Source organism: Ambystoma mexicanum, chromosome 7q, assembly GCF_040938575.1.
Source record: "Ambystoma mexicanum isolate Mex_15411 chromosome 7q, UKY_AmexF1_1, whole genome shotgun sequence".
In the NCBI taxonomy this organism is placed as follows: Eukaryota; Metazoa; Chordata; class Amphibia; order Caudata; family Ambystomatidae; genus Ambystoma; species Ambystoma mexicanum.
In genome coordinates this window covers 1,167,675,627-1,167,698,882 of record NC_090941.1, presented here as the reverse complement: position 1 = coordinate 1,167,698,882, position 23,256 = coordinate 1,167,675,627, and the positions used below count along the sequence as shown (strand labels likewise).

General features: G+C 51.3%; 1 protein-coding gene across 1 annotated transcript in view; it reads left to right on the top strand.

Annotated features, from left to right (window-relative positions):
* The window catches only part of LOC138528307 (NXPE family member 2-like), a 447,118-nt gene that overhangs the window by 3,220 nt on the left and 420,642 nt on the right, over window positions 1-23,256 (top strand). Inside the window, exon 2 of the mRNA XM_069639784.1 lies at window positions 7,982-8,087. Within this exon, the coding sequence (XP_069495885.1) occupies window positions 7,982-8,087 (106 nt within the window). The remainder of the gene's footprint in view (window positions 1-7,981; window positions 8,088-23,256) is intronic.

The window sequence follows — 23,256 nt, the reverse complement described above, 5'->3', positions numbered from 1 at the left end:
TTCTGGATTGGTTGTAAAGGGTGGAGAGTAGAAGCAGGCAGGGAGATTTAGAAAGAATCTGTTACAGTAATCCAGCCTAGAGAGAACCAGAGCTTGGGAGCCAGTGAGCTTTTGATGGAAGGAGAGGAAAGGCAGAGCACCTCTGAGGGGGTGGAATGAAAAGTTTGACTTTTTGGACATGTCAGAGATGTGGGCGGGGAAGGAAAGCAAAGAGTCAAACATAATCCCGAGGTTCTTATCCTCGCAGGTGGGGGTAGGAGGAGGGCCAAGGGAGGCAGGCCAGAGTGAGGGGAAAGGATGGCAAAGGTGTACCAATGAGGAGAATCTCAGTCTTGTTGGCATTTAGACAAAGATTGTTGGCGGCACACCGATTTTGAATGGCGATTAGACAATCAGAGATGAGGGAAGGAGAGGAGGTGGCTGAGGGAAGCCTGAAAATGAGTTGGATGTCATCAGCATAGCACTGGAAATGTGTGCAGAACATGGAAATGCAGTAGGCGAGAGATGCCAGGTATTGGTTGAAAAGCCAGGGTGAATGGTTAGTCCCCTGGGGGACACCACAGGTGGAGAGGGAAATAAAATATAGGAAGGACCCAAGTTGTACCTGAGAGGGTCAATCTGAAAGGAAAGAGGTCAGCTAGGCCAGAGCCTGGTCAGTGATACCCAGGTTGTCACAGAGACAATTGAGCAGGGTGGTATGGTTGACCGTGTCGAATGCAGAGGAGAGATCGAGTAGGATGAGGACAGAGGGAAGTTAGAACTGAGGTTGGCGAGCAGGCATTCACGGATGTTCAGGAGAGCAGTTACTGTGCTTCTGGCAGCTCTGAAGCCAGATTGGTGGTCATGGAGAAAGCCAACAGAATCAGAATGAAGGTTAAGCTGAGAGATGGACAACTTTTCCAGGACAGGAGGGATCAGCTGTGGATTTTTTGAAGAGAGGATGCACAAGGGAGTGCTTAAGAAGGGAGGGGAAAGAGCCAGAGGTAAAGGGGAGGTTGCAGGAAACGGCAAGGGCTGGAGAAAGTGTGTTGATGTGGTCCTTAATTGTTTTAGAGCAACAGGGATGGACCTGTTTTGACAAGGCTTTCAAAGATCTGACTTGTCTAGCAACTCCGTCAGGGGAGAAAAGAGGAAAGGAGGGGAAAGAGGGAGGGAGAAGCTAAGTTACGGTCAGTGTTCCTGTAAGTAGTATTTTTAAATATAGTAACACTGGGTTATCACATAATTGATGTCCTTTTCAAATCAGGATGACATGTCTGGTCATTATTTCTGTTAATCAAAATAAAAAGATACCAATAATTGCATCTTGATGTGCAGCAGGAATTGGCAGACTTATGCATGCCTGACATTTATGCATGCATACATATTTGTTTATTTGTTTATTGGACATTTATATGATGCCTATAAATAAAGTGTTTAGAGGTGCCACAAGACAAAGGGGCGGTACGGTCGATAGAAGAGAAAAAGAATAACAGTAAACGGTCCTACTAGGCCTTTTGACATTCAGAACCATGCAAGTGGAGTGGCAGTAAGTGTAGGGGTAGGAGGCAGGTCAGGGGGGAAGGGCTGGGATGAGGGAAGGTGGGGAGGGGGAAGTGCAGGAAGGCAGGGGCTCCAGGGGCTGGGCAAGAGCTGATGGTATCCCAGGAGGGCAAGTGCCAGGGGAAACAGAGGTAAGGGTGGACCAGGTTCAGGCTAATCACGTAGGGTGCCCGAGGGCAGGTGCTGGTTAAGGCTGGAGGAGGAGGGCATGGTCTCAGTAAGGCACGCAAGTGACCAGGCACCAGTCACAGCGGCAGGGAGACATTAGCAAGAAATGGGTACAGGGGAGGAGCAGAAAAGGAGCATCTTGAGAAGTTTCTGAAACTCTGAGAGGGGCAGGGAGGCCGTTCCATAGGGAGGCTCCTGACGAAGAAAGAGATCTACCCCCGACTCTCTGCTTGGAGAAGCCTCTGATCTGCGGAGAGACAGAGCTATAAAACTGAAGGGCTCTAGCAGGGAGGTATTTAGGGAGAGAAAGATGAATGTAGCGGGGTCCCAGGCCCCAGAAAGCCCTGTGGATGAATTTGATCCTTGCTGCCACCGGGAGCCAGCGGAGAGATTTTAGGGCTGGAGAGATGCCGTCCCTGGGCTTGAGGCAAAGGATAAATCTTGCAGTACTGTTCTGGAAAAGTTGTAGTGGGCAAAGGAAGCAAGAGGCTGTTGCAGTAGTCTAGCCTAGAGAGGACCAGGACTCCGGAGACATTGAGCTTCTGGGGGAAGGTGAGGAAAGAATGCCTCTGAGGGGGTGAAACTGGAAGTTTGACTTATTGGCAAGGACCTTGATGTTAGAGGAGAAGGAGAAAGAGGAGTCGAAGATGACACCAAGGTTTTTTGCCTGACTGGAGGGTGAGGGAGGGCCCATGGAGGGCAGCCAGAGAGTGGGAGGGAAAGAGGGAGCAGGGGCCCCGATTAGCAGGATCTCAGTCTTACTGACATTAAAGCAGAGATAATTAGCAAGGCACCATGCCTGAGTAGTAGTCAGGCAGTCAGGTATGAGAGTGGAGGAAGAGGAGGCAGTAGAGGGAAGTTTGAAGGAGAGCTGATTGTTATCATCATAACACAGGGAGTGAGGAAAGAAGGTGGAGATCAGGTGAGCCACGGCGATCACTGCGTAGGGCAGAAGCATGCTGGGGCTTTCTAGATACCCAGACACTGTGAGTGAACTGACAGAGGCCACTGGGTGAGGCAGAAGTATGCTGGGGCTCTCTAGATACCCGGATACTGTGAGTGGACTGAGGGAGGACACTGGGTGAGACAGAAGCATGCTGGGGCTCTCTAGATACCCTGACACTGTGGGTGAAATGACAGAGGCCACAGGGTGAAGCAGAAGCATGCTGGGGCTCTCTAGATACCCTGACACTGTGAGGGAACTGGCAGAGGCCACTGGGTGAGGTAGATGCTTGCTGGGGCTCTCTAGATACCCTGAAACTGTGAGGGAACTGGCCGAGGCCACTGGGTGAGACGGAAGCATGCTGGGAATGTCTAGATACCCAGAGACTGTGAGGGAACTGGCAGAGGCCACTGGGTGAGATAGAAGCATGCTGGGGATGTCTAGATACCCAGAGACTGTGAGGGAACTGGCAGAGGCCACTGGGTGAGATAGAAGCATGCTGGGGCTCTCTAGATACCCTGACACTGTGAGGGAACTGGCAGAGGCCACTGGGTGAGACCGAAGCATGCTGGGGATCTCTAGATACCCTGAGAATATGAGGAAACTGACAGAGGCCATTGGGTGAGCCAGAAGCATCCTGGGGCTCTCTAGATACCCTGAGACTATGGCGAAACTGACAGAGGCCACTGGATGAGGCAGAAGCATGCTGGGGCTCTCTAGATACCCCGAGACTGTGGGTGAACTGACAGAGGCCACTAGCTGAGACTGAAGCATGCTGGGCTCTCTAGATACCCTGAGACTGTGGGTGAACTGAGGGAGGACACTGGCGGAGGCAGAAGCATGCTGGGGCTCTCTAGATACCCTGACACTGTGGGTGAACTGACAGAGGCCACTGGGTGAGGCAGAAGCATGCTGGGGCTCTCTAGATACCCTGATACTGTGAGTGAACTGAGGAAGGACACTGGCGGAGGCAGAAGCATGCTGGGGCTCTCTAGATACCCTGACACTGTGGGTGAACTGACAGAGGCCACTGGGTGAGGCAGAAGAATGCTGGGGCTCTCTAGATACCCTGATACTGTGGGTGAACTGAGGGAGGACACTGGGTGAGGCAGAAGCATGCTTGGGCTCGCTGGATACCCCGAGACTGTGAGTGAACTGACAGAGGCCACTGGGTGAGACTGAAACATGCTGGGGATCTCTAGATACCCTGAGACTGTGAAGGAACTGACAGAGGCCACTGGGTGATACTGAAGCATGCTGGGGCTCTCTAGATACCCTGAGACTGTGACGGAACTGACAGAGGCCACTGGGTGAGGCAGAGGCATGCTGGGGCTCAATGGATACCCTGATACTGTGAGTGAACTGAGGGAGGACACTGGGTGAGGCAGAAGCATGCTTGGGCTCGCTGGATACCCTGAGACTGTGGGTGAACTGACAGAGGCCACTGGGTGAGATAGAAGCATGCTGGGGCTCTCTAGATACCCTGAAACTGTGAGGGAACTGGCAGAGGCCACTGGGTGAGACCGAAGCATGCTGGGGATCTCTAAATACCCCGAGACTGTGAGTGAACTGACAGAGGCCACTGGGTGAGACTGAAACATGCTGGGGATCTCTAGATACCCTGAGACTGTGAAGGAACTGACAGAGGCCACTGGGTGAGACTGAAACATGCTGGGGCTCTCTAGATACACCGGGACTGTGAGGGAACTGACAGAGGCCACTGGGTGAGACTGAAGCATGCTGGGGCTCTCTAGATACCCTGAGACTGTGAGGGAACTGGCAGAGGCCACTGGGTGATACTGAAGCATGCCGGGGCTCTCTAGATACCCTGAGACTGTGAGGGAACTGGCAGAGGCCACTGGGTGATACTGAAGCATGCCGGGGCTCTCTAGATACCCTGAGACTGTGGGTGAAATGACAGAGGCCACAGGGTGAAGCAGAAGCATGCTGGGGCTCTCTAGATACCCTGACACTGTGAGGGAACTGGCAGAGGCCACTGGGTGAGGTAGATGCTTGCTGGGGCTCTCTAGATACCCTGAAACTGTGAGGGAACTGGCCGAGGCCACTGGGTGAGACGGAAGCATGCTGGGAATGTCTAGATACCCAGAGACTGTGAGGGAACTGGCAGAGGCCACTGGGTGAGATAGAAGCATGCTGGGGCTCTCTAGATACCCTGACACTGTGAGGGAACTGGCAGAGGCCACTGGGTGAGACCGAAGCATGCTGGGGATCTCTAGATACCCTGAGAATATGAGGAAACTGACAGAGGCCATTGGGTGAGCCAGAAGCATCCTGGGGCTCTCTAGATACCCTGAGACTATGGGGAAACTGACAGAGGCCACTGGATGAGGCAGAAGCATGCTGGGGCTCTCTAGATACCCCGAGACTGTGGGTGAACTGACAGAGGCCACTAGCTGAGACTGAAGCATGCTGGGCTCTCTAGATACCCTGAGACTGTGGGTGAACTGAGGGAGGACACTGGGGGAGGCAGAAGCATGCTGGGGCTCTCTAGATACCCTGACACTGTGGGTGAACTGACAGAGGCCACGGGGTGAAGCAGAGGCATGCTGGGGCTCAATGGATACCCTGATACTGTGAGTGAACTGAGGGAGGACACTGGGTGAGGCAGAAGCATGCTTGGGCTCGCTGGATACCCTGAGACTGTGGGTGAACTGACAGAGGCCACTGGGTGAGATAGAAGCATGCTGGGGCTCTCTAGATACCCTGAGACTGTGAGGGAACTGGCAGAGGCCACTGGGTGAGACCGAAGCATGCTGGGGATCTCTAGATACCCCGAGACTGTGAGTGAACTGACAGAGGCCACTGGGTGAGACTGAAACATGCTGGGGATCTCTAGATACCCTGAGACTGTGAAGGAACTGACAGAGGCCACTGGGTGAGACTGAAACATGCTGGGGCTCTCTAGATACACCGGGACTGTGAGGGAACTGACAGAGGCCACTGGGTGAGACTGAAGCATGCTGGGGCTCTCTAGATACCCTGAGACTGTGAGGGAACTGGCAGAGGCCACTGGGTGATACTGAAGCATGCTGGGGCTCTCTAGATACCCTGAGACTGTGAGGGAACTGGCAGAGGCCACGGGGTGAGGCAGACGCATGCTGGGGCTCTCTAGATACCCGAGACTATGAGTGAACTGACAGAGGCCACTGGGTGAGATAGAAGCATGCTGGGGCTCTCTAGGTACCCTGAGACTGTGAGTGAACTGACAGAGGCCACTGGGTGAGACTGAAGCATGCTGGGGCTCAATGGATACCCTGATACTGTGAGTGAACTGAGGGAGGACACTGGGTGAGGCAGAAGCAGGCCGGGGCTCAATGGATACCCTGATACTGTGAGTGAACTGAGGGAGGACACTGGGTGAGGCAGAAGCATGCTGGGGCTCTGTAGATATCCTGAGACTTTGGGTGAACTGAGGGAGGACACTGGGTGAGGCAGAAGCATGCTGGGGCTCTCTAGATATCCTAAGGCTGTGAGGGAACTGACAGAGGCCACTGGATGAGGCTGAAGCATGCTGGGGCTCTCTAGATCCCTGAGACCTTGAGGGAACTGACAGAGGCCACTGGATGAGGCAGAAGCATGCTGGGGCTCTCTAGATACCCCGAGACTGTGGGTGAACTGACAGAGGCCACTGGCTGAGACTGAAACATGCTGGGCTCTCTAGATACCCTGAGACTGTGGGTGAACTGACAGAGGCCACTGGGTGAGGCAGAAGCATGCTGGGGCTCTCTAGATACCCTGATACTGTGAGTGAACTGAGGGAGGACACTGGCTGAGACTGAAGCATGCTGGGCTCGCTGGATACCCTGAGACTGTGGGTGAACTGACAGAGGCCACTGGGTGAGATAGAAGCATGTTGGGGCTCTCTAGATACCCTGAGACTGTGAGGGAACTGACAGAGGCCACTGAGTGAGGCAGAAGCATACTGGGACTCTCTGGATACACTGAGACTGTGACGGAACTGACAGAGGCCACTGGGTGAGGCAGAGGCATGCTGGGGCTCAATTGATACCCTGATAGTGTGAGTGAACTGAGGGAGGAAACTGGGTGAGGCAGAAGCATGCTGGGGCTCTGTAGATACCCTGAGACTGTGAGGGAATTGACAGAGGCCACTGGGTGAGATAGAAGCATGCTGGGGCTCTCTAGATACCCTGAGACTGTGAGGGAATTGACAGAGGCCACTGGGTGAGATAGAAGCATGCTGGGGCTCTCTAGATACCCTGAGACTGTGAGGGAACTGACAGAGGCCACTGGGTGAGATAGAAGCATTCTGGGGCTCTCTAGATACCCTGAGACTGTGAGGGAACTGACAGAGGCCACTGGGTGAGGCAGAAGCATGCTGGGGCTCTGTAGATACCCTGAGACTGTGAGGGAATTGACAGAGGCCACTGGGTGAGATAGAAGCATGCTGGGGCTCTCTAGATACCCTGAGACTGTGAGGGAACTGACAGAGGCCACTGGGCGAGGTAGAAGCATGCTGGGGCTCTCTAGATACCCTGAGACTGTGAGGGAATTGACAGAGGCCACTGGGTGAGATAGAAGCATGCTGGGGCTCTCTAGATACCCTGAGACTGTGAGGGAACTGACAGAGGCCACTGGGTGAGGCAGAAGCATGCTGGGGCTCTCTAGATACCCTGAGACTGTGAGGGAATTGACAGAGGCCACTGGGTGAGATAGAAGCATGCTGGGGCTCTCTAGATACCCTGAGACTGTGAGGGAACTGACAGAGGCCACTGGGTGAGATAGAAGCATGCTGGGGCTCAATTGAGACCCTGATACTGTGAGTGAACTGAGGGAGGACACTGGGTGAGGCAGAAGCATGCTTGGGCTCGCTGGATACCCTGAGACTGTGGGTGAACTGACAGAAGCCACTGGGTGAGATAGAAGCATGCTGGGGCTCTCTAGATACCCTGAGACTGTGAGGGAACTGACAGAGGCCACTGGGTGAGGCAGAAGCATGCTGGGGCTCAATGGATACCCCGAGACTGTGAGGGAACTAATGTAGGCTGCTGAGCCAGGAAGACCTCATCTCTTGTGGTTTAGACCATGGAATGGGCTTGTCAGTGGGACACTGGCTCATTCTAGATAAGCTCCTTGCACTGACACTGCTGTCCATGATGTATCCAGCACCCCCTTCCCTGGCATGAACATGAACGCGATAGGCGATATTTCCTGTCTTTGGGGTCTCCTGTTTCACCCACATTGCTACATAGGCCACATCTTTGACGCTTTTACATGCATAGATAAAGGATCTTAAAGTGTAATATGTGCACTTATACATTCTGATGCCTTGACTTTTCTGTCTTACAGGCACAATATGAAGTGTTACATCAGGTCAAAGTTCAAAGTGACCTTGCTCTCAATTCATCTTGCAGCTTTCATATTTGGAGCATATTTCTACCACTATGGACCAAAGGTAAGGTCAGAATAACCATCCCACATTTCTCAGATGTGGGGGTGTAGGTGTTTGGGTGCATAGATGGGGGACGGGTTTGTGCCCGGTTGTGTATGCTACCGCTATTGTGAATACACTGGCATTGGGTAATACATGCTTGACTAGGTTATGAAAGAACAAACCTATTGTGCCCAAACGAATGTGCTTGGATCTTGCATAATAACACTGTGCTCAAATTGTGAGCACAGGAATGATGTGCATTATCGTGGTTGTGTTATCGGGGGTTCTGCTTTGTCATATGGATATCATTGGCGGTCAAACACCCTGGCACATTGAGAAGGGTTCCATCTGCTAGGTGAAGCCTCCCAGTTTAATTTTAGAAATGCTAGAAGCTCTGCCCAAATGGACTGCATGAAAGTCAGGACTGGCAACGAATCTCTCTTTCATGGCTTGCTCGGCCCCGAAAAGTGGTACTGGTGCTGCACAGAGAGATGGCATTTAGGTGCAGAGGGGATGCCAGGGGATCCTGTAAGGCACCAGGTGTCTCAGCAGGACTGCAGGAGGGGGTCCCCTGCCATGGGCTCCTATGAGGCCGGATCCTAGTGGTGCTGCATAGAGAGATGGCATTTAGGTGCAGAGGGGATGCCAGGGGATCCTGTAAGGCACCAGGTGTCTCAGCTGGACTGCAGGAGGGGGTCCCCCGCCACGGGCTCCTTTGAGGCAGTATCCTAGTGGCGCTGCATAGAGCGATGACATTTAGGTGCAGAGGGGATGCCAGGGGATCCTGTAAGGCACCAGGTGTCTCGGCAGGACTGCAGGAGGGGGTCCACCAACACGGGCTCCTCTGAGGCAGGATCCTAGTGGCGCTGCATAGAGAGATGGCATTTAGGTGCAAGGGGAGGCCAGGGGATCCTGTAATGCACCAGGTGTCTTGGCAGGACTGTGGGAGGGGTCCCCCGCCACAGGCTCCTATGAGGCAGGATCTTAGTGGCGCTGAATAGAGAGATGGCATTTAGGTGCAGAGAGGATGCCAGGGGATCCTGTAAGGCACCAGGTGTCTCAGCAGGACTGCAGGAGGGGGTCCCCTGCCATGGGCTCCTATGAGGCAGGATCCTAGTGGTGCTGCATAGAGAGATGGCATTTAGGTGCAGAGGGGATGCCAGGGGATCCTGTAAGGCACCAGGTGTCTCGGCAGGACTGCGCGAGGGGGTCCACCGCCACGGGCTCCTATGAGGCAGGACCCTAGTGGTGCTGCACAGAGAGATGGCATTTAGGTGCAGAGGGGATGCCAGGGGTTCCTGTAAGGCACCAGGTGTCTCGGCAGGACTGCAGAAGGTGGTCCCCCACCACAGGCTCCTATGAGGCAGGATCCTAGTGGTGCTGCATAGAGAGATGGCATTTAAGCGCAGAGGGGATGCCAGGGGATCCTTTAAGGCACCAGGTGTCTCGGCAGGACTGCAGGAGGGGGTCTCCTGCCACGGCTCCTATGAGGCAGGATCCTAGTGGCGCTGCATAGAGAGATGGCATTTAGGTGCAGAGGGGATGCCAGGGGATTCTGTAAGGAACCAGGTGTCTCGGCAGGACTGCAGGAGAGGGTCCACCGCTACAGGCTCCTATGAGCAGGACCGTAGTGGTGCTGCATAGAGAGATGGCATTTAGGTGCAGAGGGGATGCCAGGGGATTCTGTAAGGAACCAGGTGTCTCGGCAGGACTGCAGGAGAGGGTCCACCGCTACAGGCTCCTATGAGCAGGACCGTAGTGGTGCTGCATAGAGAGATGGCATTTAGGTGCAGAGGGGATGTCAGGGGATCCTGTAAGGCACCAGGTGTCTCGGCAGGACTGCGCGAGGGGGTCCACCGCCACGGGCTCCTATGAGGCAGGACCCTAGTGGTGCTGCACAGAGAGATGGCATTTAGGTGCAGAGGGGATGCCAGGGGTTCCTGTAAGGCACCAGGTGTCTCGGCAGGACTGCAGAAGGTGGTCCCCCACCACAGGCTCCTATGAGGCAGGATCCTAGTGGTGCTGCATAGAGAGATGGCATTTAAGCGCAGAGGGGATGCCAGGGGATCCTTTAAGGCACCAGGTGTCTCGGCAGGACTGCAGGAGGGGGTCTCCTGCCACGGCTCCTATGAGGCAGGATCCTAGTGGCGCTGCATAGAGAGATGGCATTTAGGTGCAGAGGGGATGCCAGGGGATTCTGTAAGGAACCAGGTGTCTCGGCAGGACTGCAGGAGAGGGTCTACCGCTACAGGCTCCTATGAGCAGGACCGTAGTGGTGCTGCATAGAGAGATGGCATTTAGGTGCAGAGGGGATGCCAGGGGATTCTGTAAGGAACCAGGTGTCTCGGCAGGACTGCAGGAGAGGGTCCACCGCTACAGGCTCCTATGAGCAGGACCGTAGTGGTGCTGCATAGAGAGATGGCATTTAGGTGCAGAGGGGATGTCAGGGGATCCTGTAAGGCACTAGACCATCCTATGGTCACAACACATAGACCTAATAGACCACATTGATTTGTGCTGTGCCCTATGGTCACTAACAGACTACATTGATTGTGCTGTCACTCGCTCGCCTTTACTGTGAAGTTTGCACATGCCACTTTTAGCCTGAGCGTGATTTCTAATCTAGGTGAACCCCCTCCACTGAGAACTCTCCAAGGTCTTAAGCCTCTGATTCAAAACACTACCGGCACTATACCAATTGTTGGGCCATACCTGATTTTGCCTTATACTAGTTTGCACCTAACTACTATTGCTGCTGCCATAATTTGTCCTGCATCTTTAGCCCTAGTGTGAATTCGGTATCTAGGTGTACCCGTTTGCGTCTGCATTTGCATTTTGCTTTTTTGCCACTAACTAGCATGCCTCCCGTGTTCAGTAATTGCCTTGCCTGCCCCCTGCTCCTCTTAACCACCATAATACTACCCAACATGCCGCCTCAACATCCAAATACCATGTGCGCGACCTTACCTAACTCCAACTCATCCAACAGCTCACCGCTAATGACAACTGAGGCACCTCCAGTGTTACCGACTAGCCTCCCTTGCCCCACCATAGACAGGAATACAAGACTCAGAGCTAGATTAGCCAAAATCCACGAGCCACTCGCCCGCTCCATGCCCACCACAAAGAGATCCAGCTCCACTCTCACCAGCCCTAACAACTACAAACCTAAATTATCTCTGAACCACCATACTAAATATCCAACTCATCCCACCAACCAGAGAAGTACTAAACCCTCACAGAAATCGTCGGCCTCTATGACCACTACACCCATAGTGAGCCCCCAAATCAAGGGAGCTCTAATCAACACCAGATCACTAGTAGCTCACGCAACTGAAATTGCAGACCTAATTATCAATGAAGACCTGGACCTCCTTGCTATCACTGAGACCTGGCTCCATCCGGCAGCAGGCCCTATGCTTATGCTAGCAGTCCCAGATAATTACACCATCCTGAGACAAGACCGACCTAACTCTAGAGGAGGCGGTGTTGCCATCATTCACAAATGTAGCCTTCCCATAAGAGCAGCTACCTCCATCAGTGTCCCTTCCTGTGAACTACTCTCAGCCAAAGTCCCTATTACTAATACCCAAACCCTCAACATCCATGTGATCTATCGCCCTCCAGGCCCATTAGGCACCTTTGATGAGGATCTTAACACTATCCTATCCACTAACCTAAAAAATGCCACACAGGTGCTCACCCTTGCAGACTTCAACATGGGCTTCAACGACCCCGAAGACCAAGCTGCCATCACCACGATGAACACCCTCACCAATTAGGATTTACTCAAAGAAGCCTAAAACCTACCCATGACAAGGGCAGAATACTTGACTGGGTAGCTGACTACAATTGCCTAGCTAACATTACTGACATCTCACCACTAGCCTGGACTGACCACCACCTGGTATCGTTCCTGCTGTCCACCACTAGACCTCCTCCTATGCAGCCCAGTAGGGCCCCACCCACTCTTACCAGAAACAAAAAGAGCATCACGATGGAGAGACTTATCCCCAACCTACTCCCCACACTCAACTCACTCCCTGACAACTTGGACCCTGAGAGCCTGGTGGAGGAATACAATAAAATGATGTCCACTTCCCTGGACTTAATTGCCCCCCCCCCCAAACTCCGGCCAAGCAAGCACAAAACACACCTGAACAATTGGTACACACCTTTCCTCTAAAATGTAAGACAACAAAAAAGAAATTGTGAAACCATCTGGAAAAGAGACCCATCAGTAGCCAATAAAATCAAATTCACCAAACTAGAGGTCCTGTACAAAAAAGAAATCCTCCTAGCAAAACGTACCTCCTTTGACTCCCGCATCTCCCAAGCCAGTTCAAACATGAAGGAACTATTTTCTATTATAAAAGAAGTAGAAACCCCCATAAAACCACCACACCTGCATTAAAGATAAGAATTGGTGCACCGACATCCAAAATGCCTTAGCCAGCAAAATCGCTACGTTACAAAATAAAATATCCTGTAAAAAAGCATCCTTGAACAACCCTGCCTTGCCCAAGCCACCCGAGAAGCAGACTACAAGTGAATATACACGATTCAACTTTACCAAAGTGACCATACTCGAAGTTTAAAAAATCATCTTGTCATTAAAGCCCTCTAACTGCCAGGGAGACCTATGTCCAGCACAGCTTATAAAAGACGCTGCCCGCGACTTCTCCCCATTTATCACAAAGCTAATCCATGCCTTCTTCGCCACTGGGTCCATCCCAACCAACCTAAAACAATCCTGGTTACTACCTCTACTAAAAAAACCTACTCTTGACCCAGCCACACCTACTAATTACAGACCCGTAACAACGGTACCATTCCTCCTGAAAATCCTGGATAAGGTCGCCTATGTTCAAATACAGAAGCACTTGGAAGAACACCACTTGTTAGGAGCCAGACAATCAGGCTTCCGACCCCAACATGGGACTGAGACAGCTCTGATCGACCTTAAAACACAGATCAATCTGCTCAAAGACAGTGGCCAAGCAGCGTTACTCACAAACAAACAAACAACCTAGGTGTCTCGGCAGGACTGCAGGAGGGGATCCCCCGCCACAGTCTCCTATGAGGCAGGATCCTAGTGGTGCTGCACAGAGAGATGGCATTTAGGTGCAGAGGGGATGCCAGGGGATACTCTAAGGCACCAGGTGTCTTGGCAGGACTGCAGGAGGGGTCCACCGCCACAGGCTCCTATGAGGCAAGATCCTAGTGGTGCTGCATAGAGAGATGGCATTTATGTGCAGAGGGGATGCCAGGGGATCCTGTAAGGCACCAGGTATCTCAGCAGGACTGCAGGAGGGGGTCCCCCACCACAGACTCCTATGAGGCAGGATCCTAGTGGCGCTGCATAGAGAGATGGCATTTAGGTGCAGAGGGGATGCCAGGGGATCCTGTAAGGCACCAGGTGTCTCGGCAGGACTGCAGGAGGGGGTCCCCCGCCATGGGCTCCTATGAGGCAGGATCCTAGTGGTGCTGCACAGAGAGATGGCATTTACGTGCAGAGGGGATGCCAGGGGATCCTGTAAGGCACCAGGTGTCTCGGCAGGACTGAGCAATGGGGTCCACTGACACGGGCTCCTATGAGGCAGGACCCTAGTGGTGCTGCATAGAGAGATGGCATTTAGGTGCAGAGGGGATGCAGGGGATCCTGTAAGGCACCAGGTGTCTCGGCAGGACTGCAGAAAGTGGTGCCCCACCACAGGCTCCTATGAGGCAGGATCCTAGTGGTGCTGCATAGAGAAATGGCATTTAAGCGCAGAGGGGATGCCAGGGGATCCTTTAAGGCACCAGGTGTCTCGGTAGGACTGCAGGAGGGGGTCCCCTGCCACGGCTCCTATGAGGCAGGATCCTAGTGGCGTTGCATAGAGAGATTACATTTAGGTGCAGAGGGGATGCCAGGGGATCCTGTAAGCAACCAGGTGTCTCGGCAGGACTGCAGGAGGGGGTCCCCCGCCACGGCTCCTATGAGGCAGGATCCTAGTGGTGCTGCATAGAGAGATGGCATTTAGGTGCAGAGGGGATGCCAGGGGATCCTGTAAGGCACCAGGTGTCTCGGCAGGACTGCAGGAGGGGGTCCACCACCACAGGCTCCTATGAGGCAGGATCCTAGTGGTGCTGCATAGAGAGATGCATTTAGGTGCAGGGGGGATGCCAGGGGATCCTGTAAGGCACCAGGTGTCTCAGCAGGACTGCAGGAGGGGGTCCACCGCCACAGGCTCCTATGAGGCAGGATCCTAGTGGTGCTGCATAGAGAGATGGTATTTAGGCACAGAGGGGATGCCAGGGGATCCTGTAAGGCACCAGGTGTCTCGGCAGGACTGTAGGACGGGGTCCCCTGCCACAGGCTTCTATGAGGAAGGATCCTAGTGGCGCTGCATAGAGAGATGGCATTTAGGTGCAGAGGGGATGCCAGGGGATCCTGTAAGGCACCAGGTGTCTCGGCAGGACGGCAGGAGGGTGTCTCCTGCCACGGGCTCCTATGAGGCAGGATCCTAGTGGCGCTGCATAGAGAGATCGCATTTAGGTGCAGAGGGGATGCCAGGGGATCCTGTAAGGCACCAGGTGTCTTGGCAGGACTGCAGGTGGGTGTCCCCTGCCACAGGCTCCTATGAGGCAGGATCCTAGTGGTGCTGCATAAAGAGATGGCATTTAGGTGCAGAGGGGATGCCAGGGGATCCTGTAAGGCACCAGGTGTCTCAGCAGGACTGCAGGAGGTGGTCCCCCACCACAGGCTCCTATGAGGCAGGATCCTAGTGGTGCTGCATAGAGAGATGCATTTAGGTGCAGGGGGGATGCCAGGGGATCCTGTAAGGCACCAGGTGTCTTGGCAGGACTGCAGGAGGGGGTCCACCGCCACAGGCTCCTATGAGGCAGGATCCTAGTGGTGCTGCATAGAGAGATGGTATTTAGGCGCAGAGAGAATGCCAGGGGATCCTCTAAGGCACCAGGTGTCTCGGCAGGACTGCAGGAGGGGGTCCACCGCCACAGGCTCCTATGAGGCAGGACCCTAGTTGTGCTGCATAGAGAGATGATATTTAGGTGCAGAGGGGATGCCAGGGGATCCTGTAAGGCACCAGGTGTCTCAGCTGGACTGCAGGAGGGGGTCCCTCGCCACGGGCTCCTATGAGGCAGGACCCTAGTGGCGCTGCATAGAGAGATGGCATTTAGGTGCAGAGGGGATGCCAGGGGATCCTGTTAGGCACCAGGTGTCTCGGCAGGACTGCAGGAGGGTGTCTCCTGCCACGGGCTCCTATGAGGCAGGATCCTAGTGGCGCTACATAGAGAGATCGCATTTAGGTGCAGAGGGGATGCCAGGGGATCCTGTAAGGCACCAGGTGTCTTGGCAGGACTGCAGGAGGGTGTCCCCTGCCACAGGCTCCTATGAGGCAGGATCCTAGTGGCGCTGCATAGAGAGATGGCATTTAGGTGCAGAGGGGATGCCAGAGGATCCTGTAAGGCACCAGGTGTCTCGGCAGGACTGTAGGAGGGTGTCTCCTGCCACGGGCTCCTATGAGGCAGGATCCTAGTGGCGCTGCATAGAGAGATCGCATTTAGGTGCAGAGGGGATGCCAGGGGATCCTGTAAGGCACCAGGTGTCTTGGCAGGACTGCAGGAGGGTGTCCCCTGCCACAGGCTCCTATGAGGCAGGATCCTAGTGACGCTGCATAGAGAGATGGCATTTAGGTGCAGAGGGGGTGCCAGGGGATCCTGTAAGGCATCAGGTGTCTCGGCAGGACTGCAGGAGGGGTCCCCTGCCACAAGCTCCTATGAGGCAGGATCCTAGTGGCGCTGCATAGAGAGATGGCATTTAGGGCAGAGGGGATGGGGATCCTGTAAGGCACCAGGTGTCTCGGCAGGACTGCAGGAGGGGGTCCCCTGCCACGGGCTCCTATGAGGCAGGATCCTAGTGGTGCTGCATAGAGAGATGGTATTTAGGTGCAGAGGGGATGCCAGCGGATCCTGTAAGGCACCAGGTGTCTTGGCAGGACTGCAGGAGGGGGTCCACCACCACAGGCTCCTATGAGGCAGGATCCTAGTGGTGCTGCATAGAGAGATGGCATTTAGGTGCAGAGGGGATGCCATGGGATCCTGTAAGGCACCAGGTGTCTCAGCAGGACTGCAGGAGGGGGTCCCCCACCATGGGCTCCTAAGAGGCAGGATCCTAGTGACGCTGCATAGAGAGATGGCATTTAGGTGCAGAGGGGATGCCAGGGGATCCTGTAAGGCACCAGGTATCTCGGCAGGACTGCAAGAGGGGGTCCACCGCCACAAGCTCCTATGAGGCAGGATCCTAGTGGTGCTGCATAAAGAGATGGCATTTAGGTGCAGAGGGGATGCCAGGGGATCCTGTAAGGCACCAGGTGTCTCGGCAGGACTGCAGTAAGGGGTCCACTGCCACAGGCTGCTATTAGGCAGGATCCTAGTGGTGCTGCATAAAGAGATGGCATTTAGGTGCAGAGGGGATGCCAGTGGATCCTGTAAGGCACCAGGTGTCTCGGAAAGACTGTAGTAGGGAGTCCACTGCCAACGGCTCCTATGAGGCAGGATCCTAGTGGCGCTGCATAGAGCGATGACATTTAGGTGCAGAGGGGATGCCAGGGGATCCTGTAAGGCACCAGGTGTCTCGGCAGGACTGCGGGAGGGGGTCCACCGCCACGGGCTCCTATGAGGCAGGATCCTAGTGGTGCTGCATAGAGAGATGGCATTTAGGTGCAGAGGGGATGCCAGGGCATCCTGTAAGGCACCAGGTGTCTCGGCAGGACTGCAGAAGGGGTCCACTGCCACAGGCTCCTATGAGCAGGACCGTAGTGGCGCTGCATAGAGAGATGGCATTTAGGCGCAGAGGGGAAGCCAGGCGATCCTGTAAGATATCAGGTGTCTCGGCAGGACTGCAGTAAGGGGTCCACTGCCACAGGCTCCTATGAGCAGGACCGTAGTGGCGCTGCATAGAGAGATGGCATTTAGGTGCAGAGGGGGTGCCAGGGGATCCTGTAAGGCACCAGGTGTCTCAGCCGGACAGCAGGAGGGGGTCCCCCGCCACAGGCTCCTATGAGGCATGATCCTATTAGTGCTGCATAGAGAGATGGCATTTAGGTACAGAAGGGAGGCCAGGTGATCCTGTAAGTCACCAGGTGTCTCGGCAGGACTGCGGGGGGGGCGGTCCACCACCACAGGCTCCTATGAGGCAGGATCCTAGTGGTGCTGCATAGAGAGATGGCATTTAGGTGCAGAGGGGATGCCAGGGGATCCTGTAAGGCACCAGCTGTCTCGGCAGGACTGCAAGAGGGGGTCCACCGCCACGGCTCCAATGAGGCATGGTCCTAGTGGCGCTGCATAGAGAGATGGCATTTAGGTGCAGAGAGGGTTCCAGGGCATCCTGTAAGGCACCAGGTGTCTCAACAGGACTGCAGGCGGGGTCCACCGCCATAGGCTCCTATGAGGCAGGACCCTAGTGGTGCTGCATAGAGAGATGGCATTTAGGTGCAGAGGGGATGCCAGGGGATCCTGTAAGGCACCAGGATTCTCGGCAGGACTGCGGGAGGGGGTCCACCGCCACAGGCTCCTATGAGGCAGGATCCTAGTGGTGCTGCATAGAGGGATGGCATTTAGGTGCAGAGGGGATGCCAGGGGATCCTCTAAGGCACCAGGTGTCTCGGCAGGACTGCAGGAGGGTGTCCACCGCCACAGGCTCCTATGAGCAGGACCCTAGTGGCGCTGCATAGAGAGATGGCATTTAGGTGCAGAGGGGATGCCAGGGGATCCTGTAAGGCACCAGGTGTCTCAGCAGGACTGCCTTAGGGGGTCCCCGCCACAGGCTCCTATGAGGCAGGATCCTAGTGGTGTGGGACTGCATAGAGAGATGGCATTTATGTGCAGAGGGGATACCAGGGGATCCTGTAAGGCACCAGGTGTCTTGGCAGGACTGCAGGAGGGGGTCCACCACCACAGGCTCCTATGAGGCAGGATCCTAGTGGTGCTGCATAGAGAGATGGCATTTAGGTGCAGAGGGGATGCCAGGGGATCCTGCCGTGAAAAGAGAAACAAAATATCGAGGCTGAGTACCCCAAAAGGAAATACACCAAACACAGGTTTCAAAGGAACATACAAAGTACTTTATTCTCTATCAAATACAATTACAAAACAGTGCAAAGTCAGATAGCTATCGGCCCTCAGTACAACACAACGAACTCCGGTGTGGTTCAGTGTGCTCAGTGAGAGACTGTACATTAGAATGCATTCGCTTTTTATACATTTTGTGAGCGCTATGGCCAACCCTCTTCGGGTTAATATTCTACTTTATTCATCACCAATTCTCGGGTTCGTTGCCGAGTCTCAAATAACCGCATCTAACTTGTTTGTTCTTTATTACATGTAACAATAAGCGTATGCATTAACTGTGTGTTCTAAGTTTCGTATTGCAGGTCTTCTTAAACATTTATACAATATAGTAAAACAGATGTTCTTTGTCCAATGTGTAAATACATTATCATAATACATACTCGTGGATTGGTTTCATTGCGCGAGTAATCCTTTTACACATAGGTCAACGTAGGACGAGGTCTCAGTTCATGACCTCAACAAGTAGCCTGCAGGCAGATTACACATTAGCGATATACAGAGGTTAAGACGGCCATGTTGTATTTTGAAATGACATTGTCCACCATTTTAGCTCACAGGGTGACTTTTCCATATAAATCCTAAAATGGCAGTTTGACCTAAAATGGCGGCCTACATAGATTAAAGGTCAGGACCTTGTAACACAGATCCCGCAAGTGACTTTCGAGCAGTTTGGCGTAGGCCAATATTAATATATTTATTACAATAGGAGGTCACGATATACTTTTGATTCCGACAAACCCTCCTTTTGGCCTATGCCAAGAGCTAAAAAACTATTTTGGGTCTCCTTACGAATAACTTCATGCATTAGTATCCATGTACCCTGAATCACTATCTGAAATATCTATTGCCATTAGGTCTTTTACTAATTTTTTTTTGTATTTTTTATTTGTTTATGGTTTTAGAAAAAAACCTTTACAAGAAAAAATATTTTTTACAGGACTAATAAAACATCACAATTCAAAACACATTTTCAGTTTCTATAAATATAGCAGCTTTCAATCAACTTTAAAAAAGATCATCAGACCCGACCTAACATTATGAATTTTCCTCAACATCTCTGTACATATACAAAATCAAACTACATTTCATTCCATATAAAAGATAATTAATGATCTGCGGCAACATATTGCTGCCGACCACATATACCTTTAAGAAAATCAAGAAAAATAACATCCAGCAAAGGTATACCGGGGTCTAAGTAACTATAAGACAAACATAAAAGTCAGCTGTCCGGCTACATTATACATTCAACCTGACCTCAATTGGAAAAACTTCTCTTTCAATAATCTGTATTTTAAGGACAGAGCACACTCTAGAGGGACTAAAAAGTTAATTAAACAGAAAATCAACCTTTGGCTTGAGCCCCACATACACCTTTCCACAACGAGTCTTTCCAAGTTGGGGCCTCGTTGTACAAGAAGGTGCCAAACGACAACTTTCTTTGGTAATCGAAAAATGGGCAGAATAGAGTTAGGTGTTTTAAAGTTTCCACAACATTGCCCTGAATGCAGAAACGGCAACTACCACCCACAGTGTCAGACCCGAGCTGGCCCCAAAAATGTAGCCTTTCATTCGTAATTAATTGATTGCATCTGAACTGTAAATAGACCTTTCTTGCGATGTTACAAGGAAATATTTCTAGATAGCGTGCACGATCACCAAGCTTTCTGGTGAATTTCTCATATATTCATAATACATTTTGCATTTCACAATACGATCGACCAAAATACACCAAAAATACAATTGGAATTTCTTTTTACAAGCTGGAACACCCAAGATTACTTCCTCCTTGTCTATCATGGTCTCAGACAAAATTCTGTCAATTGTTTTTTTGTATTTATCTATTGAAGTTACCCAACCTTCTTTACATAGTTTTGCAAGATCTTCATATAAAGACTTTTTTGGTGGTACTAATATTTTGACATAACCATTGATACGGCGCCAATTCCATTTAACAGACAGAGGTAGAATGCCAATTTCATGGCAGATCAACATATTCGGCATAGACAGGGCCAACCCCAAAACCTGTTTCCACAACCTCCTCTGAACACAGTCAAGGAAGTCTTCTATCTCGCACATGCAGATGTCAAGCATATACAAAAGTATCGGTTCCACTTTTAATAAGTAGAACTGGATCGTTGACAATAATGAAAATTTGCTATACCTCTGGTGGACAATTTTCATTTGTGATGTAAGAGGTTTCACTTTACTGTTAATCACCTCTTTCCACATTCCTATAGAATAAGTGTCTGCGAACTGATAACCCAAGTAGCGTATGACCTTTACTTTGGGAATTATGATCTCATTTAGAGACCAATTAAATTTGGCCGTTTTTTTCTTTCCATCTGCTATTACGATGATATAAGACTTTGTTGGATTAACTTGGAGGTTGTTTTTGTAAGCATAAGACTGGAAAGCAATAAGTTTGGCCTGCAGACCAAACGGAGTTCGATCCATAAACAGAAGGTCGTCGGCAAATGCCAACCAATTAATTAATTGACTACCCAGCTTCACCGGAAATATCACATCATTTGCCCATGCTGATTCAAGATCTGCTAAATATAGATTGAATAGCACGGCCGCTAGATTGCAGCCCTGCTTCAGGCCTATTTCTGTCTTTATTTTGTCTGTCATGGCGCCCTCCTTACTTAATCTTATTCGATATGTAGTATCTTGATGCAAGAGTGCTACCATGGCTACAAGGTGTATTGGGAAGCCATAAGCAATCATCTTCTCCCAGAGTACCACTCGAATGACTGTATCAAATGCAGAGGTCAGGTCCAATGCAGCCATATAAATAGGCCCTGTGTGTTCGCTTCATTTTGGGCATATATATGTGCTATGATAAAAGCATTCAGCGAGCACCCCAGATGTTTACGAAAACCCACTTGTAATTTCGGCAGAACATCTTGCTCGGTAATGATTTGTAGGATGGATTCCAACAATAGATAGGTGAAAATCTTTGCTGAGGCATCCATCAACGCGATGGCCCTAAAGTTAGTTGGATCATCCCAGCTCCCTTTTTTGTAAATCGGAATAATATTTGCTGAACACCAAGAGAGGGGAATATGGCCAGACAGATATACACTATCAAATTTATTCTCCAAGATTTTTGCCCAAAAAATCGGGTCGGCCTTGATCAGACAAGGTGGAATACAGTCAGGTCCTGGTGCACGAGAACACTTTATCTTTACAATCGCCCGGATGATGTCATCCAACACCCAGGGCGAAGATCTCAGTATCAAATCTTGATATTTGGGAGCTGTGATGTTGGCAAAATGTAAGGGAAGAGCATACTTGGATTGAACATATGTAACCCAAGTCGTGGCAGGCACAGCTGCTTCCTTAAGTGTCACTGCCATTCCAGTTAAAGCTCTCAACGCTGACCATACCATTATGGGAGTCGTGATTTAAGAGATAGCGAAGCATTCCCTGATTATCCTCTATCATTATATCGTATTTCAAAGCCTTCAGCCTATTACGATACCTTTGGTTGATTTTAGATTTAAAGATGGTATAACTCACCCCATAAGAGTATGGTGGACCCAAAGCGCGTATGGCATTACGTTTTTCTTTACGTAGGTTTACCACCACAGTATTATATGTATGCCGATGGTTGGGTAATGGGGGTCGCTTTTTGGCTGCAAGGATCAGATTTCTAACATGGGATCTGAATCCTACAACTATTTGTCCATTCACTTGTTAGGCAGTCAAAGCCGGCTCTTGTCATCGGTAAGGAAATCTTGATATCATCCTTTAGGGAAGTCAACATTTTCTGATATAGTTTAAAGTCCCAACTTTTAAACTGATGTCTGGACGATCAGGTACAACCAGAGTGAGAGCCTTGTCATATATAAAAGACCTGATGGAAATATTTAGAGTGAGGAGCAAGGCCATGTGATCCCCCAAAAATACGTCACATATGGCCATTGTATCCACGTTGACCAGGAGTATACTAGAGATAATAAAATAGTCAATCATTGAGGACATCGCTCCACGAGACCAGGTATAATCAACTAAGTTACCGCTGGGGGGCACCAGTTATATGTCCCATGAAAGAAAATAATCTACCCACCTCTTCCCATGAAATATCGAACTGGTGCCCTGGGGTGTGCCAATATACTTTGTCATAGCGATACAAGTAGCATTAAAGTCACCACCCACGATTACCAAATTACCAGGGTCTTCAGCTATGGCCTATTCAAGGATCTTATCCAATACGATAAAAAGATCAGTCTGTCTAATAATAACTCTGTTCCAGTATATGCAAATTACCAACAACTTGCTCCCAGGAAAACCCGAACACCTCAGTTTAACTGCTAAGACAGAATAATCGGCAAAGACCACTTCAGCAGCGATTCTACTTGCCTTGTCAATTAGAACCGCAGGCCACCAGAAGGGCGGTCTTGGCAGCCTTTAATGGCCGGCTGGACATAAGTACAATATCCTGGAACCTCAAAATGCGCCAGGTGCATAGATTCTTGGATTAAAATAATCACAGGGCGAGACTCTGCGTCCAGATGCTAGGTCCATGGCCTAAAATTCTTTAGGCCACAGGCATTCCACGACATCAAAGTAAGCCCCCTACCCTTACTCTATTTTTAGGTCTTTTACTAATAAATCTTTTAACACATATTCTTTGTAAGTTTTATCCGAGGCATACACCTCATGTCCTATCGAATTTATCGCTTGTGCACAACATCCCCCTAGCATCTAACACATACCAGGCAGACACTGAATACAGCAACAAAGGAACAACAGAACTCCTAAAATAGTTAATAAAACCTAAAGTACCTTCCAACCCCAAGATCGCAACAAGTCCCAGAACCAAGCGATTAGATCCCAGTTTCCCTCGGGAACATGCACTTCAGAACCAAGGACGTGCAGATTTTGTATTGCCTTAAAGATAGTTGGGGAGGAATCTGGTATGAAAACACAGCAAGCGGACCCCACTAATTTGCATACTCCACCACGCTCAGCTAGAATGACATCTAATGCCATTTGATTTTGGAGTGCTACTAATCTTATTGCTTTGTGCTCTAATGTCATATTGTAG